Source organism: Berghia stephanieae, chromosome 11 (assembly GCF_034508935.2).
Source record: "Berghia stephanieae isolate SIO BIC M18660-M18661 chromosome 11, UCSD_Bste_1.3, whole genome shotgun sequence".
Taxonomy (NCBI): domain Eukaryota; kingdom Metazoa; phylum Mollusca; class Gastropoda; order Nudibranchia; family Aeolidiidae; genus Berghia; species Berghia stephanieae.
This window is the reverse complement of record NC_088370.1, coordinates 23,423,089-23,445,588: the sequence shown is the minus strand read 5'-3', so window position 1 is coordinate 23,445,588 and position 22,500 is coordinate 23,423,089. Positions and strand designations below refer to the sequence as shown.

The 22,500-nt window shown below is 36.9% G+C and overlaps 1 protein-coding gene across 1 annotated transcript in view; it reads right to left on the bottom strand.

Moving 5' to 3' along the window:
- The window catches only part of LOC144956478 (metalloprotease mig-17-like), a 45,620-nt gene that overhangs the window by 18,541 nt on the left and 4,579 nt on the right, over positions 1-22,500 (bottom strand). Inside the window, exon 2 of the mRNA XM_078887005.1 lies at positions 20,724-20,973. Coding sequence (XP_078743131.1) covers positions 20,724-20,938 — 215 coding nt within the window. The 5' untranslated portion in view covers positions 20,939-20,973. The remainder of the gene's footprint in view (positions 1-20,723; positions 20,974-22,500) is intronic.

Genomic DNA, 22,500 nt, shown 5'->3' with positions numbered 1-22,500 from the left:
GTAGGCGCAATCCAGCTATGACGGATCTAGATTTCGCAGATGATCTGGCTCTACTGAACAAGGAGATGGACCAGGCACAAGAAGTCCTCAATAGACTTGAAAGTGAGGCTGAACGAGTAGGACTGTGCTGTAATGCTAAGAAGACAGTTTTCCAAACATACAACCAAGAAAGGCCAATTAGCATACAGGCAAATAATGGAGAACGGCTGAAGGAAGTTGACAACTTCAAGTACCTAGACTAGGAGGTTGGACCCAAAGCAGTTCCTCTGATATCTCTGTCAGGAAAGCATTGGCTTGGAGTGCCTGTCACAAACTTAGGAATCTGTAATTCAAACCTACAGAGGAAAAAAAAGACTGTTCCTGGCAACGGTAGAGTCAGTGCTTCTATATAGAGCAGCGACATGGACTCTAATAAAAGCCCTTGAGAAGCAACTGGACGACTGCTACACCCTGCTGCGGGTGGCCTTCAATGTAAGCTGGAAAGAGCACATATCAAATGAAGAGCTCTACAGTGACCTCCCCCTCAGTGACCTCGAAGATACAAAAGAGAAGACTGAGACTTGCGGGGCACTGCTGGAAACACAAGGAGGAGATTGCAAGCAGTCTTAAGCTATGGGAACCACCTGAGAGAACCAGAAGCAGAGGCAGGCAGAATAAAGCATACATTGACTGTCTGCTAGATGACACAGGAATGGACAACACCTGGGAGCTGCGTACGCTTATGGAGGACATGACAGAATGGCGAAGACTTGTGGCTCATGTTGGGCGCCCCAAGGGGCAGCCTAAGTAAGTAAGTATGTGAGAGGTGTAACAAGAAATTCGGATAGACCTATAGCAAACATTCTTCAGAGAAGAACCCCCACCCCTCATCGAACAAGGGTTTCGGTCATTTACTTACAATTCTACTTTGACTTACTTGACTTAGATGCCTTTCGCGTCTCGACCGAAAGATTGGGTCGCCTTGGTTGTTTCCAGTATTTCCTGTGTGAGGTGTCTCCAATATTGCCGGTCCTCTGCTAGGGTTCTCAGATTTTCAAGGTCCCCTGCCGTTATGAGACTAATGCTTTTTCCAAGTGTTGTGAGGTTTTTGTTTAGGATCACAGGGAGTGTTGTGATCGGTCTTCCTCTGAAAAGGTTCCCGTGTTTTTGGAAGTATCCCGACATGGCTTGGTTAGCTGATATGTTTTTGTCCCTACGTAGTATGTGACCGAAAAGTTGCCATCGTTGTTGTAAAATGTCAAGGGAGATTGGTCTTTCTTTTGTGATCTTATAGAGTGATTCATTTGAGATTTTTTTGGGTATTTGATGTCCAGTACCCTTCTTAGCTGTGTGCGATGGAAGGCATCCAGATGTTCTTCTTCGGATTTTGTCAACGCCCAAGTGCCGCAGTTATACAGAAGTACCGGTTTTACAAGAGCACGGTACAGTTTCAGTTTGGTTTTTCTCTTTATTTTGTCACCTCTAATCCATACATTGGTGAGTTTACTGAGTGCGGCGTTTGATAGCTGTTTTCTTCTTTGTACATCCTCTGTGTCTCCAATTAGTGAGCCGACTTTCTTTGTTCTTTTCCATTCCTCTTTGTTCCTCGATATTGTTGTAAATTCGGTTTTATTGGCATTGACTTGGAGGTTATATTTCATGAGGGTATTTTGTATGATGTCTATATTTGCTGGTGTTGATCCAATAAAATCGACATCATCTGCATAGGCGATTTCTCTAGGGATTGCATTCTCAATATGAGTCGTTGGTTTTGGAATGACTTTTCGAACTTCTTTCAGAGCGTGTTCTAAGTATATTGTGAACAGAATCGGGCTCAGACTATCTCCTTGGGGGGTCCGATGTTACTTTCGAACTGCGTCTGTTTTGTGGCCCCGTATATCCTTGGTTGTATCTTTGTGTTGCTGAGGAGAAATCGGATTATTCGGAGCTCGTCTTCGTCTACTATGTCTGTTAATATCTCCAAAAGTTTTCCTCTGTCGATCGTATCAAAGGCTGCGGACATATCGATTCCGGTTATTGTTATGGATATGTTTTCTTTGAGTGCCTTTGCTGCCAACCATTTATGTGTCCATACAACGTCCGATGTGCTTCGGTCTTGGCGAAACCCGCTTTGGCTATGTGATAGATATTTTTCTATTTTCGGTCTAATTCTGTTGAGGACAATAGTTGACAGTGTTTTTCTTATGGTATTCAGTAATGTTATTGGGCGCAGGTTGTTTGCGGGTCCTTTCGTTTTTCCTGGTTTTTGTATTGTAATTAGGACACCGCTGTTTATGTCCCAGTCTTTGTGTGTTGAGAATGTTTTGTTCATTATGTTTGCAATGCTCAGATCCAGGGAGAGGGTACCGCATTTCAGCAATTCAGCGGGAATTTCTACTTTAAAAAATATAAATGCCGACACAGAGGCTTAAACCCGCGACCTCCGGATCAAGGATTTTATCTGGCATATTTTGTGTCCGGTGATGTAATAACATCACGCATTTTCCTTGTGCTTTTGGTGGAGTTCGTTTTCATTCCTCCAATGAGGGCTTTTCTATACGGTTTCACGGACGGTGAATTCAAGCAACGACAAGAATCTATCCCTACAAGGCACATTGACCTGACTCATTCCAACCCGACTCCAAAATCATATTACCAAGGAAATGACTCTTTATCTTTACATCATATTACAACTATCTCTTGACAAAGGACTTTCCCTTTTACGGATTTTCTTTTATTATTGAATTTATTTTATTAATTTCCACCACTGGGCAATTGCCTCCCCAACCTGTCACACACAATAACATCACGCTTTAAATGACTGCTTAATGTTTGTTTTTGTTTTTAAGTTTAAGGATTTTACAGCCCTTGCGACACATTTAGGTAATTTCAGAACCAGTAAAATGGAAGAAAATGGGAAACTTAAACGATTCTAGATTCTAGATATCCTATTAAGTGGACTTAATAAAAAAAGAACAGAGGTGTAAACTCCAAGAGCAATCAATCAATGTCCTTTGAGATCGTCAAAAAGACTTATCCAGACACTAGCACTAGCACAGGATCCCAATATGAGGAACACACTCAAATGTTTTCATACTATTATATTATTTTTTTTAACAACAGTATACAGCAGAGATATTTACAAGAAAAAAAAATGTAATCTGCAAATAATTTACATTTTATTGTTTGCCTCTCAGCCAAGGGCTCCAGCCATAGTCAGGACTGAACAATGCAATCTCATTAAAAAACAAAGACACACACACACATGTAATAGAGTCAGACAACCGGGTAGCTGATGCCGGCGAATGTGATAGAGACATCCGGGTAGTTGATGCCGGCGAGTGTGATACTGATGGAGACAACCGGGTAGTTGATGCCGGCGAGTGTGATACTGATGGAGACAACCGGGTAGTTGATGCCGGCGAGTGGTAGTAGTAGTATTGGCAGAGTGTAGAGGCCGTGGAAGTGGATGGATTCGGTCCCGGGGTCGACTTAAGAGTTCCAGACTGTAACTGCGGCGGTGGTGCTCAAGTGAGGAAGATAGATCGAGACAATGAAGTGACAGTTTAGTACTACTGTTAGTGATAGTAGCATGACTTCATGTGTCAGAAGTAGATGTAGGGAGTTGATTTCATGAGCGAAGAGCACACACCACAGTCAAGTCCGGAGACACCATAGTCTACCCGAGTCCTAGCCCATCCACTCCAGGGTAGTGGAGGCGATCAAACAACAAAGGCCAGGATGTATAATGATGAAGTCTTTATTCAGGAACAATGGAACAGATCATTCTTTCGTATCGTATTCTATAGACGTGTAGCAATGAATGGATGGATCAATGAATGAATTTTTTTTTTTTTAGACCCAGGCCATCCTATCTAATGACCCTCTTAATTAGTAAAAAATTGTATTTGTTAGGTTAATTATTATGTGTTTAGTAGTAGTAGCAGTAGAAAGGCATTGGCATTAACTGCTTCTGTATCGTTCGTTATGATAATTTTTTTTTTTTTTAAATTTTTAAAATGAAATAATGGTTGAAATATTAATGTTGCCTAACGCGTTCATGGAGGGTGGGGGGTTAATTGGTCAGTTGGTCAGTTAGAGGATATATTGGGTTGGTGGGTTGTAATAAATTTTGTTACTTTTTTTAGATGATTTAAATTAACAATTAAATAGTTGATCATGGTTGGATGTGGATAGTAGATAAAATGTGTTGTTGTGATTGGTGGATGACAGAGATCCTGTACCAATCGGTTTATTGATGATTCAGGGCTGTTTGTAATGTTGTTTAGATAAATTGTCTGGGACTGGCAGAGGTTTAGTAGGGGGGGGGGGGGTGTTGGATTCTGAGGGTTTTGATTGGTGGGAGTTGAAAGGCTGCAGCCTATCAGCTGATCGGAATATTCGAACTTCTGTAATATGGGGCTATTGTGGAAATGAGGTTAGGTTTAGGTTTTAGGTTGGATGTAGGGGGGGGGGGGGGGGGTTTCTGAATTGCTTCTGTTGTTGGGATGTTGAATACACGGGTCAAACGTCTTGTGGGTTTATTAATTGTTGTGGTCGGTTGATGTTCTTGGGCTATTGCTAAATTATGGGAGTAGATTGGAACTGGTGATGAAGGTGGTTATGCTTTTAAAAGGAAACTTTTGATTAATTTGTTAGTAACCTATTCCTTTGCTCCCTTAGGAGTCCAAGGGTGGCCACCCACTTTCCCGCTCTCTAGCCGATCGTCATTCGCTGCTTCAACTACTGTGCACGTGGTCTTTCCCTATGCAGCATTGGTTATTTTATTATTCTATGAATATGGTTAATTTTTCGATAAGGTTAGAATCGTGGGGGGGGGGGGGGGGGGGGCAGTTGTGACTGTGGGTGTACAAGGTGTACGTTTTAATATTATAAATATTGTAAATATTCTTCTTTCCGAGTCGGCCCCGACCGATCTCATCTGCATACATGTGGTCCACGGCAGTCTAGACGCCGCAGCGCAATTGTTTCAGCCGCGCTTCAGGCGGGTTGGGCGGGACTAGACCCCTCCGGCATGCTGCGCGGCACACACATTGCCCCGCGCCGTCTCTGCCGTGGGCCGTTGCGCCGAGTCCGCCGGGGCCGCATCGGAAAAAAAAAAACAAAAAACAAAAACAAAGGGGGATTATATCTTACTAAACACTTGTGTCACGTCCTTTCCTTGGAGGTTTGTTATTGTTATTTTGTTGAGTTTAGTATAAGTGGGAATTTTTAGGTGGGGGGGGGGGATGTTGTTTTGTATGTTAGTATTAGTATCATTTATTATTAGATGGTTTTATCTGCCACATGATCTTTTAGAGCCGAAATAGGGTCTGTGTTCTCTACTCTAGCTATAGTTTTGCAATCAGATAAATAAAAATACAAAAAAGGTGGTACTCTGCATTTTTCCTTGGCGAGATCTTCTGTCGTTTATGTTGGTATTCTTTTCCGTCTCCGATTGTATCAGGGTGATGGGAAGGGGTCTGTCTGGATTATCTATCTAGATGTGGGGTAGGATTGGATGTACTGTGTGGGGGAGGGGGGGGTGTGGGGTAGAAACAAAGGAAAAGGTAGAATTAGTTATATACAGAATGGTTCTGATTATATTATTCCGGAGGCCGAAGAGTTAGGAGAAGGATGATCGATTCATCGGGTTGTGTATCATTATCAATGCTGAGAGAGAAAAGGGGGGGGGGGGGGGGGGGGGGGGTAAGAATAGACATGGACGCACCTCGTTGTTTGTAACTAGGTTGTTTGGCAGTGAAGTTGGTGAAAAAGTTATGGCTATATCAGTGTGGTAGAGGGGGGAAAGGGGAAGTTAATATAGAAAAGGATAATACTACAGCAAAAGTAAGGGAAGGAGGAATAACTAAATACTAGGGGTAGGAATATATAATATTAAGTGATCAGTCAGGTAAATGATCGATAATAGAGGTGTAAATAATATATGTATAAATAAAGTTTGTAAAGCTAGCTAGGGGGGGCGGAGGGGAGGGGTAGGGTCAGGTTGTGGGTGTGGAGCAGAGAGTTGAAATGTCTCGGTGGAAGGTCATCTATCTGAATTGTGCTATTAGGTCGGTATATTTGTTCCATCTTGTTTCTCTCTCTCTTTATCTAAATCGTTTTTGTATTTCTTTTGTATTATGTTAAGAAATATTAATGACATGTCGGTATTAGTGGTGTTTTGTCTGTGTACTTGACCCATCCATGCAGTCCAAATCGCTTGTCTTGCTGCTGCTAGGATGTGTATGTTTATTTCATGTGTTGCATTGTCAGTTTTGGGGATGATATTATGTCTAAATGCTATTTCTGTATGTATGGGTTGTCGTATTGTTTTTTGTATTGTGTTTATTGTGGCTCTAATCAGTGTTTTTGTTTTAATGCAGTTTGTGAAAATGTGTACATTTTGTGTTGGACAAAGCGCTCGGCATAAGGCGCATCTGGGCGTGTTGTTTGTTGGTAAGGCGTTGAACATCAGTCTGTATGTTATATGCTTACTGTATCTAGAAGTATCATGTTTATGTAAGTTTTCTGAGGCCACTCTCATGTTATCTAAAGTTAGTCCTGATGCGTGCATTAGGTCTTGTTCTCTGCGTTTGTTTGGTGTGTTTGTTGTTCTGTATATCTGTTTACTGTCTAATTGTTTATTTATTGTGTCTGGGTATTTGTTTACTAGTCCTACGCATTCTTTGTAAAAAGGAGGGAGTGTCTTACCTCCGAAATGGGGGAGTAGTCGTGTCCCTAAGTAGTATGACCCGAATTTATTTCCTGTCGATTCTTGTATTATTTTGTCTATATATCTGATCCTAGTTGTGTCTAAGGTTCTTTTAATACATTTTAGTCCTGTGCCGCCTGATTCTGTGGGAAGTGTGAGTATTTCGTGTGGAATGGGTTTTGCGTCTTGTAGTATAAATGTGTCTATGCGTCTTTCTAATTTCTTTATTGTGGTGAACGGAGGTTTGAAGATTTTGATGTAGTATAAGATTTTTGGAATAATGTAGGTGTTCACTATCCTGGTTCTATCGAATATATTGGCTTTGATGTATGTGTATGAATGTAGTTTCTTGTCTATATTGTGTACAATTCCACTCCAGATGTGTTTCGGTGTCGTGTGTCTTTGACAGTACGTTATTCCGAGGATTTTAATTTCGTTAACCCATTGCATGTCGGGTATCTGGGCTTTTTCGGTTTCTATGGGTTCGGGACCGAGATTCATGATTTTGGTCTTTTTAATATTTAGTTTGGCACCACTAGCGAGGCCGAAATTTTGAAAGTTTCTAAAATTTTGTTTATGCTAGGTATATCACTCGGAATTAGGGTTGCATCATCGGCATACGCGATGAGTTTTTTGTTGGCTTTTCCGGGAATTCTGGTGCCTTTAATTTTCGGGTTTCTCCTAATTTTTTCCAAAACGGTGTCAAGATGTATAGTTGGGCCGAGAGAGGGCAACCCTGTGGTACTGACCGACCGATTTTGAAGGGATCAGATACTTTTTGATTGACTATTACACAGCTGGAGGGGTTGTTGTATAGTATTTTTATCCATCTTCTGTAATAAGGGCCTATGTTGTTGTGTTCTAATATTTTGTGTAAGAAACTGTGTTCTAATCTATCGAAAGCTTTCTCTTGATCGATGGACAAAATGTATGCGTGTGTGTGTGTCTGTTTTACGTATCCTATAAGGTCGCTGATGAAGTTTGTGTGTTGTTCTATTGTTCTGTTTTTTTTTATGCTACATGTTTGTTCTTTGTCTATCAGTTGGGGTAGGTGAATTTTGATTTTGTTGCTTAAAGTTTTCGCTATAATTTTGTAGTCGGTGTTTAGGAGGGATATGGGTCTGTATTGTTTGACGTCTGTTGTGTTGCTTTCTTTGGGTATGACGGTTATGTATGATATCTTTTGGCTGTTCGTTAATTGTCCTTCTTTGTGTATTTCTTTAGTCAGTTCTAGGAGGGGTTTTTTAAGGAGAGGGAAGAAACTTTTGTAGAATTCTACTGTTAGTCCATCGGGGCCTGGGGATTTGTTTGTGTTCATGTTCTCTAGGCTGTGTTGTAGGTCTTCTATTGTGATCTCTGTATCTAATTGTTCTTTCTGTTCGTCTGTCAACTTCTTTGTATAATCGGTGTAGTGGTCTTGTATATCTGTTGATATTTCGCCACTTGTGTATAGTTGTTTGTAAAAATTGTAGAAGGTCTCAAGGATTTCTGTCTCGTTTTTTGTTATTTGCCCATCTGTTGTTCTGATTTTGTCTATATGTCGTCTATTGTGTAGTTCGTTTTCTATTCGTGCTATTGTGTCGTTTAAATCAGTGTAGTCGTTGCGTGTTTTGTATGTGCTTCTTACTTTGTGGCCTCTGAATTTTCTTTGTTCAATTTCTTTCAGTTTTTCTATTGCTTTAGTAACATGTGGTTGTGTTTGTATTTCTGTTTTGTTGTCACGCGCCCTGTCTATGTTGATGATTGTTTTGTACTTTGTTTCCTTTCTGTTGGTTTTGTCTTGTACTTTTCTCCCTATCATTTGTATTAGCGTTTGTATGGTCTGTTTGAGGGTGTCCCACCATTCTCGGATGTTGTCATTTGGTATGTTGTCCGTATAGTCTAATATGATGTCGGTCATGTATTGTATGTAATAATGGTCCTGCAGGAGACTGTTGTTGAATTTCCAGTAGGCACTTTTTTGTTTGGGTCTTGTAATTTGGGTGCCGTACTGGGCGTAGACAGCTTTGTGGTCTGTGTAGTCTAGTGTGTTCTCTAGGTGTTTAATTTCTGTTATTGGGGTTGTTTTGGATATGTATATTTTGTCGAGTCTGGATCCTGTGTTTGCGAATGATTTAAAGGTGGTTTCTTTCCCGAGTGGGAATGTTTCTCTGTATGTATCTGTTAGATTGTGTTTTTCTAAAATTCGTTGTAGTATTTGTTTGTCTATGACTGTTTGTTGTGTTCTATGGTGAGTTGTGTCGCGGGGGTGTAGTGTATTATTGAAATCCCTGCTAGGATGATGGGTGTTGATGGGTTTATTTCCATTCTTTTCTCTAAGTCTAAGAAAGTTGTCTTTTTTTCGTCCGTTCTTGAGGCAGGTCCGTAGATGTTGTAAATTTGGAATTTGTAGCCGTCTTGAGTCACGTCTATTTTCCCTATTCGTCCTGTGTTGTCATGGTCGTGTTGGGTAACAGTCCAATTGTCGGAGATTTTTATTATGGCTACTCCTCTACAGTTTCTTTTTTTCTTGTCGATTGTCCAAAATATATTTTTAACTTCTGGTTTGAGTTCGAGAAGTGTTCGTTCTTGTGTGAATTTGTCGTGTATGTTCGTTTCTTGTAACAGTAAGAAGTCTGGTCTTTGTTTCCTTATTAGATTTTTAATGTCTTGTATTTTCTGTCTCATGCCTCTGATGTTGAGTGTTATGATTGTCAATGGTGGGGGGTCATCCTCTTTGTAGGGTGTTTTTATTTTGTATGGTTTGTTTTTAGTGTATGATTTTGCTTGTTCTCTAGAGGTGGTGTGTTGTATCTAGAGTTGCGTTTGTATGTAGGTATATATGTGTGGACTGTAGGCTGCGTGTCTGGGTTTAGTGTGTGTATTGTTTTGTTTAAGTATTGGGGTGTGTGTCTCCCATGTGTCGTGGTGGTCTGGGTAGTGACCTTTCCCTCTCGATGTTTTGGATGGGTGGAGTCTTCCTCTTGAGGGAAGAGCTTCTTTGGTGAGGTGTGTATGCATGTGTTTGTGTAGATATTGGGTAGTGTGTTCTGTGATTTTTTCGTGCTCTTGGGCAAGCCCCAGGTGGTGATCGTGTGAGTGAAGTGTGTGCTTTGAAGGGCGATGGTGTGGTTGTATTTTTTGGGGGAGAGTTTTTGGGTTTGTTATTGGGATTGGGGGGTGTGGATGGGGGTGGGGGTGATGTTGCCCTTTCTAAAGGGATTATTACTGGTGTTGGTGTGGTGTGTTGGTGTAGATTTGTTATGGATGATGGTCGTTTTGGTGTGTATGGGGAGTTGTGTGGTTCCTGTTCTAGTTGTTTCATTGGTGCAGTTTTTGTTGTGTTGGTATCTTTTGGAGTGTTGTCTTGAGGGTTTGCGTTTGGTGTCTGTGGTTTAGTGGTGTAGCTTGTGAGTAGTGGTGTATTTGGTGTGTTGTTGTTTTTTTTTTTTGTGTGTTGGAGTGTTGTGTTGTGTGTTTCTTTCCCTTTTTTACTACCTGGTTCCAAGGTTCTTGGGATTGGGATGGTGCGTCCGGCAGGGGGTTGCCGGAAGGCGTGACAGAACCAGTAGGTGAAGATGGAAAAGGAGGAGGGATAGTGGGATTTCGTGCTGAATTCACTCCTGGTGCATACCGTGCTCTAGTAGGGCACAAGTAGAAAGGGTACCCCACATTGTAGCATGTGGAGCATGCCGGCACACGCCCAGGAATGTGCACTTTTACGTGGTGGAAGGCGCCACCTACCTCAAATTTTAGATAGTGGGGTATTTCTACCCCATCTATCTTCTCCAGACGGAACGTAGGCTATACGAGTCCAGCTCGTCCCGTCTGGGTTTGCCGACAACGATGGTGCCGGGCTTGGCGAAGGGGGCGAGGGCCCTGGTGAGGCCGCCTTCCTTGACCGAGGGAGCCACCCATTTCAATACCCCCGACACCAATGCATCAATGAATTTTATTTTTTTTTTTATTTTTTTTTTTTAGACCCAGGCCATACTATCTAATGACCCTCTTAATTAGTAAAAATTGTATTTGTTAGGTTAATTATTATGTGTTTAGTAGTAGTAGCAGTAGGAAGGCTTTGGCATTAACTGCTTCTGTATCGTACGTTACGATAATAATTTAATTATTATTTTTTTTTTTTTTAATTTTTTTTTTATAAATGAAATAATGGTTGAAATATTAATGTTGCCTAACGCGTTCATGGAGGGTGGGGGGTTAATTGGGCAGTTGGTCAGTTAGAGGTTACATTGGGTTGGTGGGTTGTAATAAATTTTGTTATTTTTTTTTTTTTAGATGATTTAAATTAACAATTAAATAGCTGTTCATGGTTGGATGTGGAGAGTAGATAAAATGTGTTGCGATTGGTGGATGACAGAGATCCTGTACCAATCGGTTTATTGATGATTCAGGGCTGTTTGTAATGTTGTTTAGATAAATTGTCTGGGACTGACAGAGGTTTAGTAGGGGGGGGGGGGGGGGGTGTTGGATTCTGAGGGTTTTGATTGGTGGGAGTTGAAAGGCTGCAGCCTATCAGCTGATCGGAATATTCGAACTTCTGTAATATGGGGTTATTGTGGAAATGAGTTTAGGTTTAGGTTTTAGGTTGGATGGGGGGGGGGGGGGGGAGGTTTCTGAATTGCTTCTGTTGTTGGGATGGTGAATACACGGGTCAAACGTCTTGTGGGTGAATGAAGAGAATCAATGGCAGAATAATCACATAATATTAGCTATAGCAGTTAAAAATAGATTTAGCGCGGACGTCAGGGAAAGCACCTACGTCACTCAGACTGGTCCAGGTAAAGTGATGTGTAGACTGAAGTGAGTAAACTCGATCGAGTTGTGTGCATCTTCATGATTTAAACAAATTAATGCAAATAACATGGGACATGTATGAAGGAACGAATAAGTCTAAACTAAAGAGTTATGCTACAGAATCAATCATAGGGAATTGCAGAGTAAAGAGTAAATGTTTAGCTCGTAATTAGTAATCAAAGGTGTTAACGTTATGGTTGTTATGAAATATTTAAGTAGCAATTATTAAGTATTCAGAAGAACAAAGTAGATTTAGATGACTCAAGGTAGGTGGCTAGAAAGCTATGATTTGCCAGAATTAGTGATATAAATTTGTAAATGATCATAGTTGTTAAAATGAAGCTATAACGATGTGAAGTGGTGAAATAATGCACACAAAAATATATTATCAGGCCATAAGTCATACCCAGACGAGGATAAAAATAGTACATCGAGGCTACCTGTGTAAGGCTTAACACACAACACACAGCGTACTATTGGTCGTAGTAACACACACGAGTCAAGGAATGTTGATATCAACCACAGAGGCACACAATCTTGCATACAATTAAATAGTGATGGTAGCGACAAGTAGTAAAGAGTGATAGAGTACAAAATCAAATAACAACATTAGATAGAATGGTCATTCTATTACACACACACACACACACACACACACACACACACACACACACACATAGAAATCAATATGGAAAAGGAAATTATAAAAGGGGATTAAAGGCACTGCAGAGGTGACCTCCCTAGCCACCACGGGAGATCAAATTAAATGAGCATTTCCAGTTGAGTTTCTTAATTTGGAGCTTGGAAAATTAGACTTCGGTACCACAAGCGAAAAACTGAATCAATTTTAGGGAAAATAATATATATATATTCCCATAATTGTGTTGGATTGGATTGTTTAAATGTTATATCAGTTTTCTTACAAAAACTTTAGGTTTATGACTATGACGTATTGAATGAAATACTAATTGTTTCATTATGTGTACTCAATTACCTTTTTACATGGTGGTTAAAGGTTATAAGACCTTCAAATAAAATTGTATCGTGTCAATACAGATTTATCGTTATATTGCTCACTGTCTCAATTATTTGTTACATTTTTCTTATTCGGATTTAAACAAATCCTTTTATCTTCATCTATTTTCTTTTGTTTTTGAGCTGGTGAGGGATTTCTGAACAAATCGTCTTTTGTTTACGTTTAAATGATTTCATTTCAAAGCCCTTTCATATTCACTTTTCTTGCTAATACTGTTACCAGTTAATGAAATGATAAAAAGCGCTAGAAGATCTAAAGATTTAATATCAAAAGGTTTTATCGTCTTTACTCCCACTAATCATAACATAACATAACATAACATGTGGTATAGGGCAAAATAGGATAAGATCCTTTGAATGCCCTTAATATTAATTAGTAATGCCATAAATCTATTGATTAAATATTACAATAACGATACACGTGGTAAAGATAGTATTTCAACTTAAATGTACTCATGTGGTGTACAAACATATATCTTTAACCTTGACATGCAAAGCGCACACACAACCACACACACACACACACACACACACACACACATACACACGCGTATAGAATCATTTCCCAATATCTATTGTGATTTTTTAATTGCTCACGGTCATTGTTGTATCAATGCAATAAAGGTATTCAAAAAAACCCATAGGTCGATAGATGGATATCAACTAAGGCTGACACCATTTTCTTTACTTTATTTGTTATTGTCTGATAAATTCACCGAAAATGATATTAAATTAACTGTAGATATCAGTGTTGATATACAAAGTAGTCGTTGGCGCTATAAGACCGATGGCGGTGGAGTTAGGCCTGATTTCTATAGCATTCTATAGCATTTAACACAGACCAATTCATTGCTACCCTTTGCGTAGGCCAATCAAAAAGTACTTTCTACTCAGATCTAATAAACAGATTGGTGAGCGGAACCCTACCCCCCCCCCCCCCCCCCCCCCCCCCCACTCCCCAAAATAACAAAAAGAAAATAATTTTTAAAAAAATCCATTTAACTCTTTACTGATAGTAGTTGCTTTACTTGTAAGACGATTGTTTTACCGACTGAACTATCAGGACCCCCCGTAGTAGACAGAACCAAGAAAAAATATTGTGTTGAAGTCTAGAATTGGTGTGAGTCTGAGCTGATGTCATTCATTGAGTTGAAAAAGCGAGAAAAAAAAAAACACGTGAAGATAACTAAAATGTATAAAATAAAATAAAATTCCTATTTATCCCTGTGGTAAATTTTTCTTTGTTTGATCTCGAAAATCGGACTGGGATAACCCAGGCGTCAGCCACCGTGATGAGTTGGAAAAATGAGAGAAGAGAGTTTAGAATCTTGCTCAACAAAAAAATCTTGAGCTTGAGCTTTTATATAGCGCAATATCCACTAAACCTGAGATATTACAACTTTTTCGGACAGAGACAACGTTGTTAACGGCCAGGTTCTCATTTTACACCTGAATACGATGAGAGAATGTGAGTAAAGAGCCTTTTCCAAGGACTCAACTATGCGCCGAGCGAGGCTCGAACCCAGGACCTTCCTATCCGAAAGCGAGTGTCATACCATAAGACCAGATAACCGCACGAGACGAGATACCTACAACGGGGCTTAAACCCGCCTTAACCGGATGTAAGAGCAATTCCATATTTAACCCCCCCCCCCCCCCCCCTTTCTCCTTTCGGCAATAATAACGAGGCACTTGATATTGAAGTTGGCGAGATCCAAACAGGCTTTGGAATAAATTGTGGCATTGGTATCAGGGATCCATTTTAAAAATATCACCGTAAAAAGCAGATAAACCGAGACCAATTTATTCTAATTGTGCATAATAAGCCTTCCATTTGATTATCTGAAACACCAAATAATGATCAGCATTTTGAAAAAAAGTTTTGATTGCTTTGATAACAAGTGTCTTCTTAATGCTCTCCTTACCGGCGAGTTTCAGAATTTTCCCCAAATCTTCACATCCACCCAACACAAAAATATATTTTTCTTATTCAAACATAAGATTAACAAGTACATTCTATGCATAATAGTGTTCAGCAGAATGAGCTCTACAATACAGTGTCAAGTTTTTATGGCTATAAGTAACACATTTTCTTCAAAGTTTATGAAAAACAAGAATAATCAGATGAGAAAGTTGTTGGTTGCATCGTAACGAATGTGACGATTTTCTTATAGTTGGTAAGGAGAGGGTTAAATGACACTGAGGAAAATAGTAAATGTAAAGATCGCTTGGATTGCCCCAATATTATAGAGAAATAGGATACAGATTTTTAAAATAAAAATTCCATCACCTACATTATCTAGTCAAATATACCGACATTTCCAGTTTCTGATTTATTAGTTATTTTATTACGAGCGGAGAACCAGCAATATTTGCGGATAAATATAGACTATTACTAAAAGGAAGTCAACTATATTATTTTTACTGTACTGTGGAAATTAACATAGATTATAAATAAACAAACAACTAATGTTAAAATTTGAGTTAGGGGTATTTTAAAAAAATAAATAGAATAAAAGAAATATTTTTTAAAATCCAACAACAACAAACAAGGGTGGTAAACGAACACTGATGATAACGATAAAGTATTATAAACCATAACAACTAATAAAAATACCAATGTTTCTTTGTTTATGTTTTCAATAAAATAAATAATAAAGCTATTCAATTCAATATCTCATAACTATAAAAAAAAAAAATTAAATCTATTTTTTAAAATAAAATATAAAATGAATTTTTTTTTATTTGCAAAAATTGTCAACACTAGGATTCGAACACAATCCTTTCAAGGCTCGAGTCTGACATCTTAACTAATACGCTATGTGGTATGACACTCGCTTTCGGATCGGAAGGTCCAGGGGGTTCGAGCCTCGCTCGGCGCATAGTTGAGTCCTTGGAAAAGACTCTTTACTCACATTCTCTCACCGTACGCGGGTGTAAAATGAGTGTCTGACCGCTAATAGCTTTGTCTTTGTCCGAAAAATTTGTAATATCGCCAAAAAGACGTCATGTCCCGTCCTACGTGTCAAGTGTTGCTGTTGTCCACGGACCCCTTGTAAAGCGCTTTGAGCACGTTTAGTGGATATTGCGCTATTAAAAGCTCATTTATAAGCTCATTTATACGCTACGAAGCCACCTTGCTAATTAAGATATTTAACCATGTCTTTACAGAAGATTATTTTTATCTTTAATGTTACGTCTATTTCGTGGTTTTAAGTTTCAGTCGTACGCCATCAGCGCTTGTTTTATAACTATTAAAAAATTAACAAAGACGTATACAGATATCATCATCATCATCTTCTTCTTCTTCTTCTTCTTCTTCTTCTTCTTCTTCTTCTTCTTCTTCTTCTTCTTCTTCTTCTTCTTCTTCTTCTTCTTCTTCTTCTTTATTATTATTATTATTATATTATTATCATTATTATTGCTATTATATTATATTATTATTTTATTATTATTATTATTATTATTATTATTATTATTATTATTATTATTATTATTTATTATTATTATTATTATTAATTATTAGTCTTTATTATATCATATTATATCAGTATTATTATCATCATTATTACTATTAATTTCATTACTTTTTTCACCTATTACAAGAGCTATCTGACAATAATGCTATTTGAATAACGTATTATTATTATTATTATTATTATTATTATTATATTATTATTATTATTATTATTATTATTATTATTATTATTATTGTTATTATTATATAACTTATGTCACTCTATTTTTGCGATGGCTTGATACGGAAATACAACCCGGATCATGAATAATGTGATTTGCGCTTGCGCAACGAAGGTACATGAAAACGACCGGTTAAGATGCATCGTCAGCGGAGGTGCAGAAAAACACCACGTTATTGTTAATCAATGGAGAAATCCCATTATTGGAGAAATAAAGGCTGTTACGAACAAGCACTCATCTATCTAAATTATTATACTACTGTACTGTGGAAAACATAGATCGAGATGAATCTGTTGAGCAATCGTCTTTGACCTTGGGAATAATACCGCCCGACCTGACCGGTCGGGCGGTATTATTCCCAAGGTCAAAGATCTAAAGCCCGAGATAATGCATAAATGGAATTTTCCATAATCCTAATAAGGAAATGTAGTAAGAGTCATTGTTACTAAAATAATCCCTTGAGTCAACGGGTAATCATATCATGCTTAATTTTAGAAAGGTTTGCAATTTACTCGTAGATATATCAATATGTGAATAATAGTTTTATACTTTTTAGATTTACCAGTAATTCTGTGATCAGAATTAACCTTGGCTATACGGAACAAAGTTGAACACCCAACCTAATTTTCTCTTTTTAAAGAATAGATTATCATTATGTTATTTTTTTCTTTTTTCTCGTTTTATGGTGTCACGGGTTAGAGCAGCCTGAGGCGTGTGTGTAGATAAGCACAAACAAAGGGAATAAGAAAAGGCTTTGATATTAACCCTCTCCTTAACGATCCTTTGCAGCAAAATGGCAGGCTTTACCCAGCAGAAAAATGATATTTCAACTCAAACAAGCTTTCTACATAAAAACTTTATATTCTTTTTAATTAAACAAAGATCATTCTTCAAAGTTTGTGACGTACAAAATAAATCTAAATAAGAAAAATATATATTGTGTCGTAACAAATGTGATGATTTTGATGTGGGTGGTAGGGAGAGGGTTAAACAAAACAAATAATGAATGTTAATGGTAAAATACTCCATAACCACAACTGAGGATAAGCTAAAATATCGTGTTTGTGTCGTTCGTCATAGAAATACTCCAACACTAAGTTGTATTTTTAAAAAAAACTATGAAAAAAATTTGATTTCATCAGTTTCTTTCAGTCAAATAATGTAAAATAAACCCCCCAAAAAACTGACGTCAATTGTAATAATAGGAATCGATTTTCAATGTAAAAAAGATGTGGACAGAGTTTTAACTTTGTGACTTTGTGCATACTTTTTCGACACTTTAAAAAGTTGTAAGTATAAGTACTATAATTTTGATGCTAGATTGTCAGATTTTGGTTTAGTTTTCATCGTTGAAACCAGAAAAACTGATGAAAGCGATTTTTTTTCTCTCAGTTTTTCATTTCTTAGTTTTTGAATATGTTTACGGCCAACGTCAGAAAAACATTTTTTTGGCACAGCCTCAACTATACAAAATTCAAAAACTCAATACGGGATAAACTTTTATAAAGTCAAGTCTAAACACCGATGGTGGTTATAAATCGGAAATATATTAATTTAAAAATTCACGAAATCATTACCTTAAAAATGAAATTAATTAATTCATTTTCAAATGGTCACGCATGTATTATTTTCCAAAATTTTATCTTCATGGATATTTAAAGATCAAGATCAAGGGTTTATATTTAGGCCTTTCTTTCCCAATATCCATAACTTTTCTCTGAACAAATATCACCATCATCTCATCATCATCATCATCATCATCATCATCATCATCATCATCATCATCATCATCATCATCATCATCAACAACAACAACAACAACAACAACAGCAAACAACAACAAATGTTTTTGGGATTTAAAGTAAACAGGGTTTTAAAGGTGACATACTCCCCAGTATTTTCTATCAAACAAAAGAGAAAATATAATCTGACATCTACTAATCCGGTCTCGCTCATTATTTCACTAAGAAGAGAAGTAATTTCAGTTACATTTATGACATCTATTGTATTGTCAGGTGATTTTGAAAAAAAAAAAAACAACAACATTAACTCAAGGTCGTTGCGCATTCAAAAGAAAATTGTATATCATAATATAATCGGATAATATAGATTCCTTAACCCATAAAAAGGCTTTGCACAGCCTACGGTTAATCGAGTGTTCAGTTGACTGGATGTTGCGTGTAAAGTCTTATAAGTTCAATGGAGAAAAGTAGAAAATAAATAAATAAATAAATAAATGAATGAATGATATTTTAAAAAAATAAATAATCAAAAGAATATTCCTTGTCAGAAAGTTTTTAACTGAAAATGTCACCAAAAAATTAATGTTTTCTTTGGTATTATCAATATTTGATTAGTGCAACTCCCTTTTGTCAGGTCTTTCACTGAATTTAAATGGTAAATTGCAAATTCAGCAGCCCGCATAATATATCAAAAAAGAAAATTCGACCATATCACCTCACTTTTGACAAAATTTGCATATGCTTCCTTTCTGCTATAGAATAGATTACGAAATTGCGTTATTAGCCCTCAAATGTCTTAACATTTTAGCCCCACTTTTTCTTTCTGAATTAATGAATCACACGCCTCAAACCAGAAGCCTTCGGTCATCACGCGACATCAATCTATTATCTGTCCAAAAAAAAAACAAAAAACAAAAAACAAACAAACAAAAAAAAAACAAGTTAAAATCGTTTCGTGATCGCTCTTTTCAATATTATGACCCTAAAGTCTGGAATACCCTACAGTAACCCATTAGAGAAATCGAGAAAATCTCAAAATATAAAACTACTTTAAAATCCCACTTTTTCACAATTCGTTTTATGCCATGTCGACTGTATTTTTTATAGACCAGTGTCTAGTATTACTTTAGCAATGTGCATTTTGTGACCAATGTTTAATTTTGAGTACCTATGTACTTTATGTTATTTCTATGTCTCTATGTTATTTAACCATTTGTGTTTTGAGCTTGAATTTATTGGAGTATCTGTACATTGTCATTAGTTCTGATTTTTTGTTTAAGGTGGTATTGTTTCTGTGGTTAAGTAATGGTATTTCCAGTTTCTCTGTCAGGCACAGGTTGCATTTTCTGGCACAGCATCTATAGGGGCTGCTCTGCCTGACAATCTCCCGGGTTATTGTTGGTGTTTTATTGGTGTTTATCTGTTCCCAATAGTGCATTGCTCATTTGGTGCTTTTTGCTTTGCTTTCGTGTGTTATGGAGGCCTTGTGATTGTTGTATCTTGTTTTGAATGGGGGTTCTGTGCTGCCGATGTATTGTGCTGCCGTGTTGTGCGTAGCTATAGTGGCTTTGCAGACTCTGGCGCTTTTTTGGCAGTTTCCTTGTTTCTGCAATTGCAGTTGTCTTTATTTATTTTATATTGTTGGGTTCGGATATGATTTGTCTGATCTTTATTGATGGCTTAAAAGATTCGTCTCGATCTATGTTAATTTCAACAATACAGGCGGAAAATATTTAAAATAAATGAGTGTCGTAATAAACTTTATTGCTCCGCAAAGGCCGCAATGTCTCCATTCATGTAACTAAACCAGTCACTGATGTCATTATCACATAAAGGGTTATCTCCCTTATTGAAGCTTATATAAAGAACGCGATGTAAAATTTATTTATATTTTAAAAACATAAATATTTATCTAAATTTATCTTATTTGTCAATTCGATTAGCATTATTTAAACCATTTACTCATCTTTAATCTAAATGTTATAATATATGAAATTACTAGAATTTCTGACATTCTCTTCATACAATATTTATTTTATAACCAGAATGGATAAAATAGAAGGTAGGGTCTACTTGATCTCATGTGAGAAAGAAATATAAAATATATACTTCTGATTCGTTCTTCTTCTCCCCTTTCTAACTATTTTCTATCTATATCTATTTATCTATCAATCTATCTATATTTCTTTCTATCTGTTTATCGATCTATATCCCCATATTTCTCTCTTCCCTTCCATTTCTCCTCTCTCTCTCTCTCTCTCTCTCTCTCTCTCTCTCTCTCTCCCTCTCTCTATCTATCTATCTATCTATCTATCTATCTATCTATCTATCTATCTATCTATCTATCTATCTATCTATCTATCTATCTATCTATTTATCTTTTACCTCTCACTCTACGCATATCTGTCTCTCTCCATCTCTCTCTCTCTCTCTCTCTCTCTCTCTCTCTCTCTTTCTTTCTCTCTTTCTCTCTCTCTCGCTCCCCCATTCTCTCTCCCTCTCTATCTATCTATCTACCTATCTATCTATCTATCTATCTATCTATCTATCTATCTATCTATCTATCTTCTACCTCTCACTCCCCGCACCTCTCTCTCTCTCTCTCTCTCTCTCTCTCTCTCTCTCTCTCTCTCTCTCTCTCTCTCTCTCTCTCTCTCTCTCTTCCTCTCTCTCTTACCACCTAATCCACACGGGTTTTTAACTGAGCAGATAAGTGATCGGTACTCAAACTTTAAAGTTCAAATCAATTTTGGTTCCCTTACCTTTTATAATAGAACTCAGAAATTTCTCGGAATGTTTTGTTCATTTCCAACCTCAAGTCTTCAACTGTCTTTCCGGTGCGTTCGGTCCACGTTTCGATTCCTGCCAAGTCTACTACAGCCCGTACTTCGACGACGTATTTGGATGATGGCGTCACACCTGTGGGTAAGGCTATGACGCAGTAGAGCAAACATGTCACCATTAAAAGCTTGTTCATTGTGGGTTTCTTGCCAAATGTCTGGAATACATAAGCTGTTGGGATATAAGATAAGATAAGATAAGATAAGATAAGATATACTTTATTCATTATTATTATTATTATTATTCATCCAAAAAAAATGGAAATTCGTTTACAGACGTGGCATGCGTGAACATGTATAAACACAAAGTTGAGAATCTATGGCGACAATGTATACATATATAATATATGCAAATGCACAAAAATATAAAAATATACAACCACCACTTTATATATTAATATGATAAATTGAGATAGGCCATACCTCTGGCCTTTAGTCCGAACTTAAAAGATAGTATTTAATTTAAATCACAGTTGGGCGTTAAATATTCGAAAACCATGTGGCAAAAATGAATTAAGGTGACGTGTTGTCTTTGTTTTTATATAAGGAAAAGTCGAGGCATCAGCATGGATCCAGCCAAATGTTGTTTTATGTTTTGATATAAAAAGACCTGGGAAGAAAAGATGAGATCAACCCAAGACGGCAAAATAACACAGTACATTGTATAGTTCTGAATGGGATAGTAATAGGTAAATGGCTAGGATCGTAGGGAAAACAGGAAACCATGACTAACGTAAACAAGAAGTTTTGGCATGGGGAACGAAGATGATCAAAGGGGGCAGCGTGGCTCAGTGGTACAGTCTTTGCTTCGTACCCGAAAGGTACAGATTTCAATCACCCGCCGTGGCGCTGTGTGACCTTGAGCAAGTCATCTCACCCTAGCTCATTTTGCGGCGTTGCTCTGCGGCTGACGCATGGGTTATTCCAGTCTTCCCTTGGAATAGACCCTTAAGACAAATTTCCCCTTGGGGATGAATAAAGGGAATTTTATTTTTATTTATTTTTATTTTTAGTAAAGTAGTAGTAATAGTTGCAATAGTAATTGTAGTATTAGTAGTAGTAGTAGTAGTAGTAGTAGTAGTAGTAGTAGTAGTAGTAGTAGTAGTAGTAGTAGTAGTAGTAGTAGTAGTAGTAGTAGTAGTAGTAGTAGTAGTAGTAGTATGATAAATATAATAATAATTATATTAATAAAAACAACAGAAATAATAATAATAATTCTATTATTACTACTAATACTAATACTACTACTACTACTACTACTACCACTACAAACTACTACTACTACTACTACTAACTACTACTACTACTACTACTACTACTACTACTATATATAATAACTAATAATAATAATAATATAATAATAATAATAATAAATAATAATAATAATAATAATAATATAATAATAATAATAATAATAATAATAATAATAAAATAATAATAATAATAATAATAATAATAATAATAATAATAATAATAATAATAATAATAATAATAATAATAATAATAATAATAATAATGAATATAATAATAATAATAATAATATAATAATAATAATAATAATAATAATAATAATAATAATAATATATAATAATAATAATAATGATAATAATAATAATGATAATGATGATAATAATAATAGTAAAGCAATCGAGTCTAATTATTTCTCCATTTCACCCCTAAACTGACTTTTAGGAGCGAC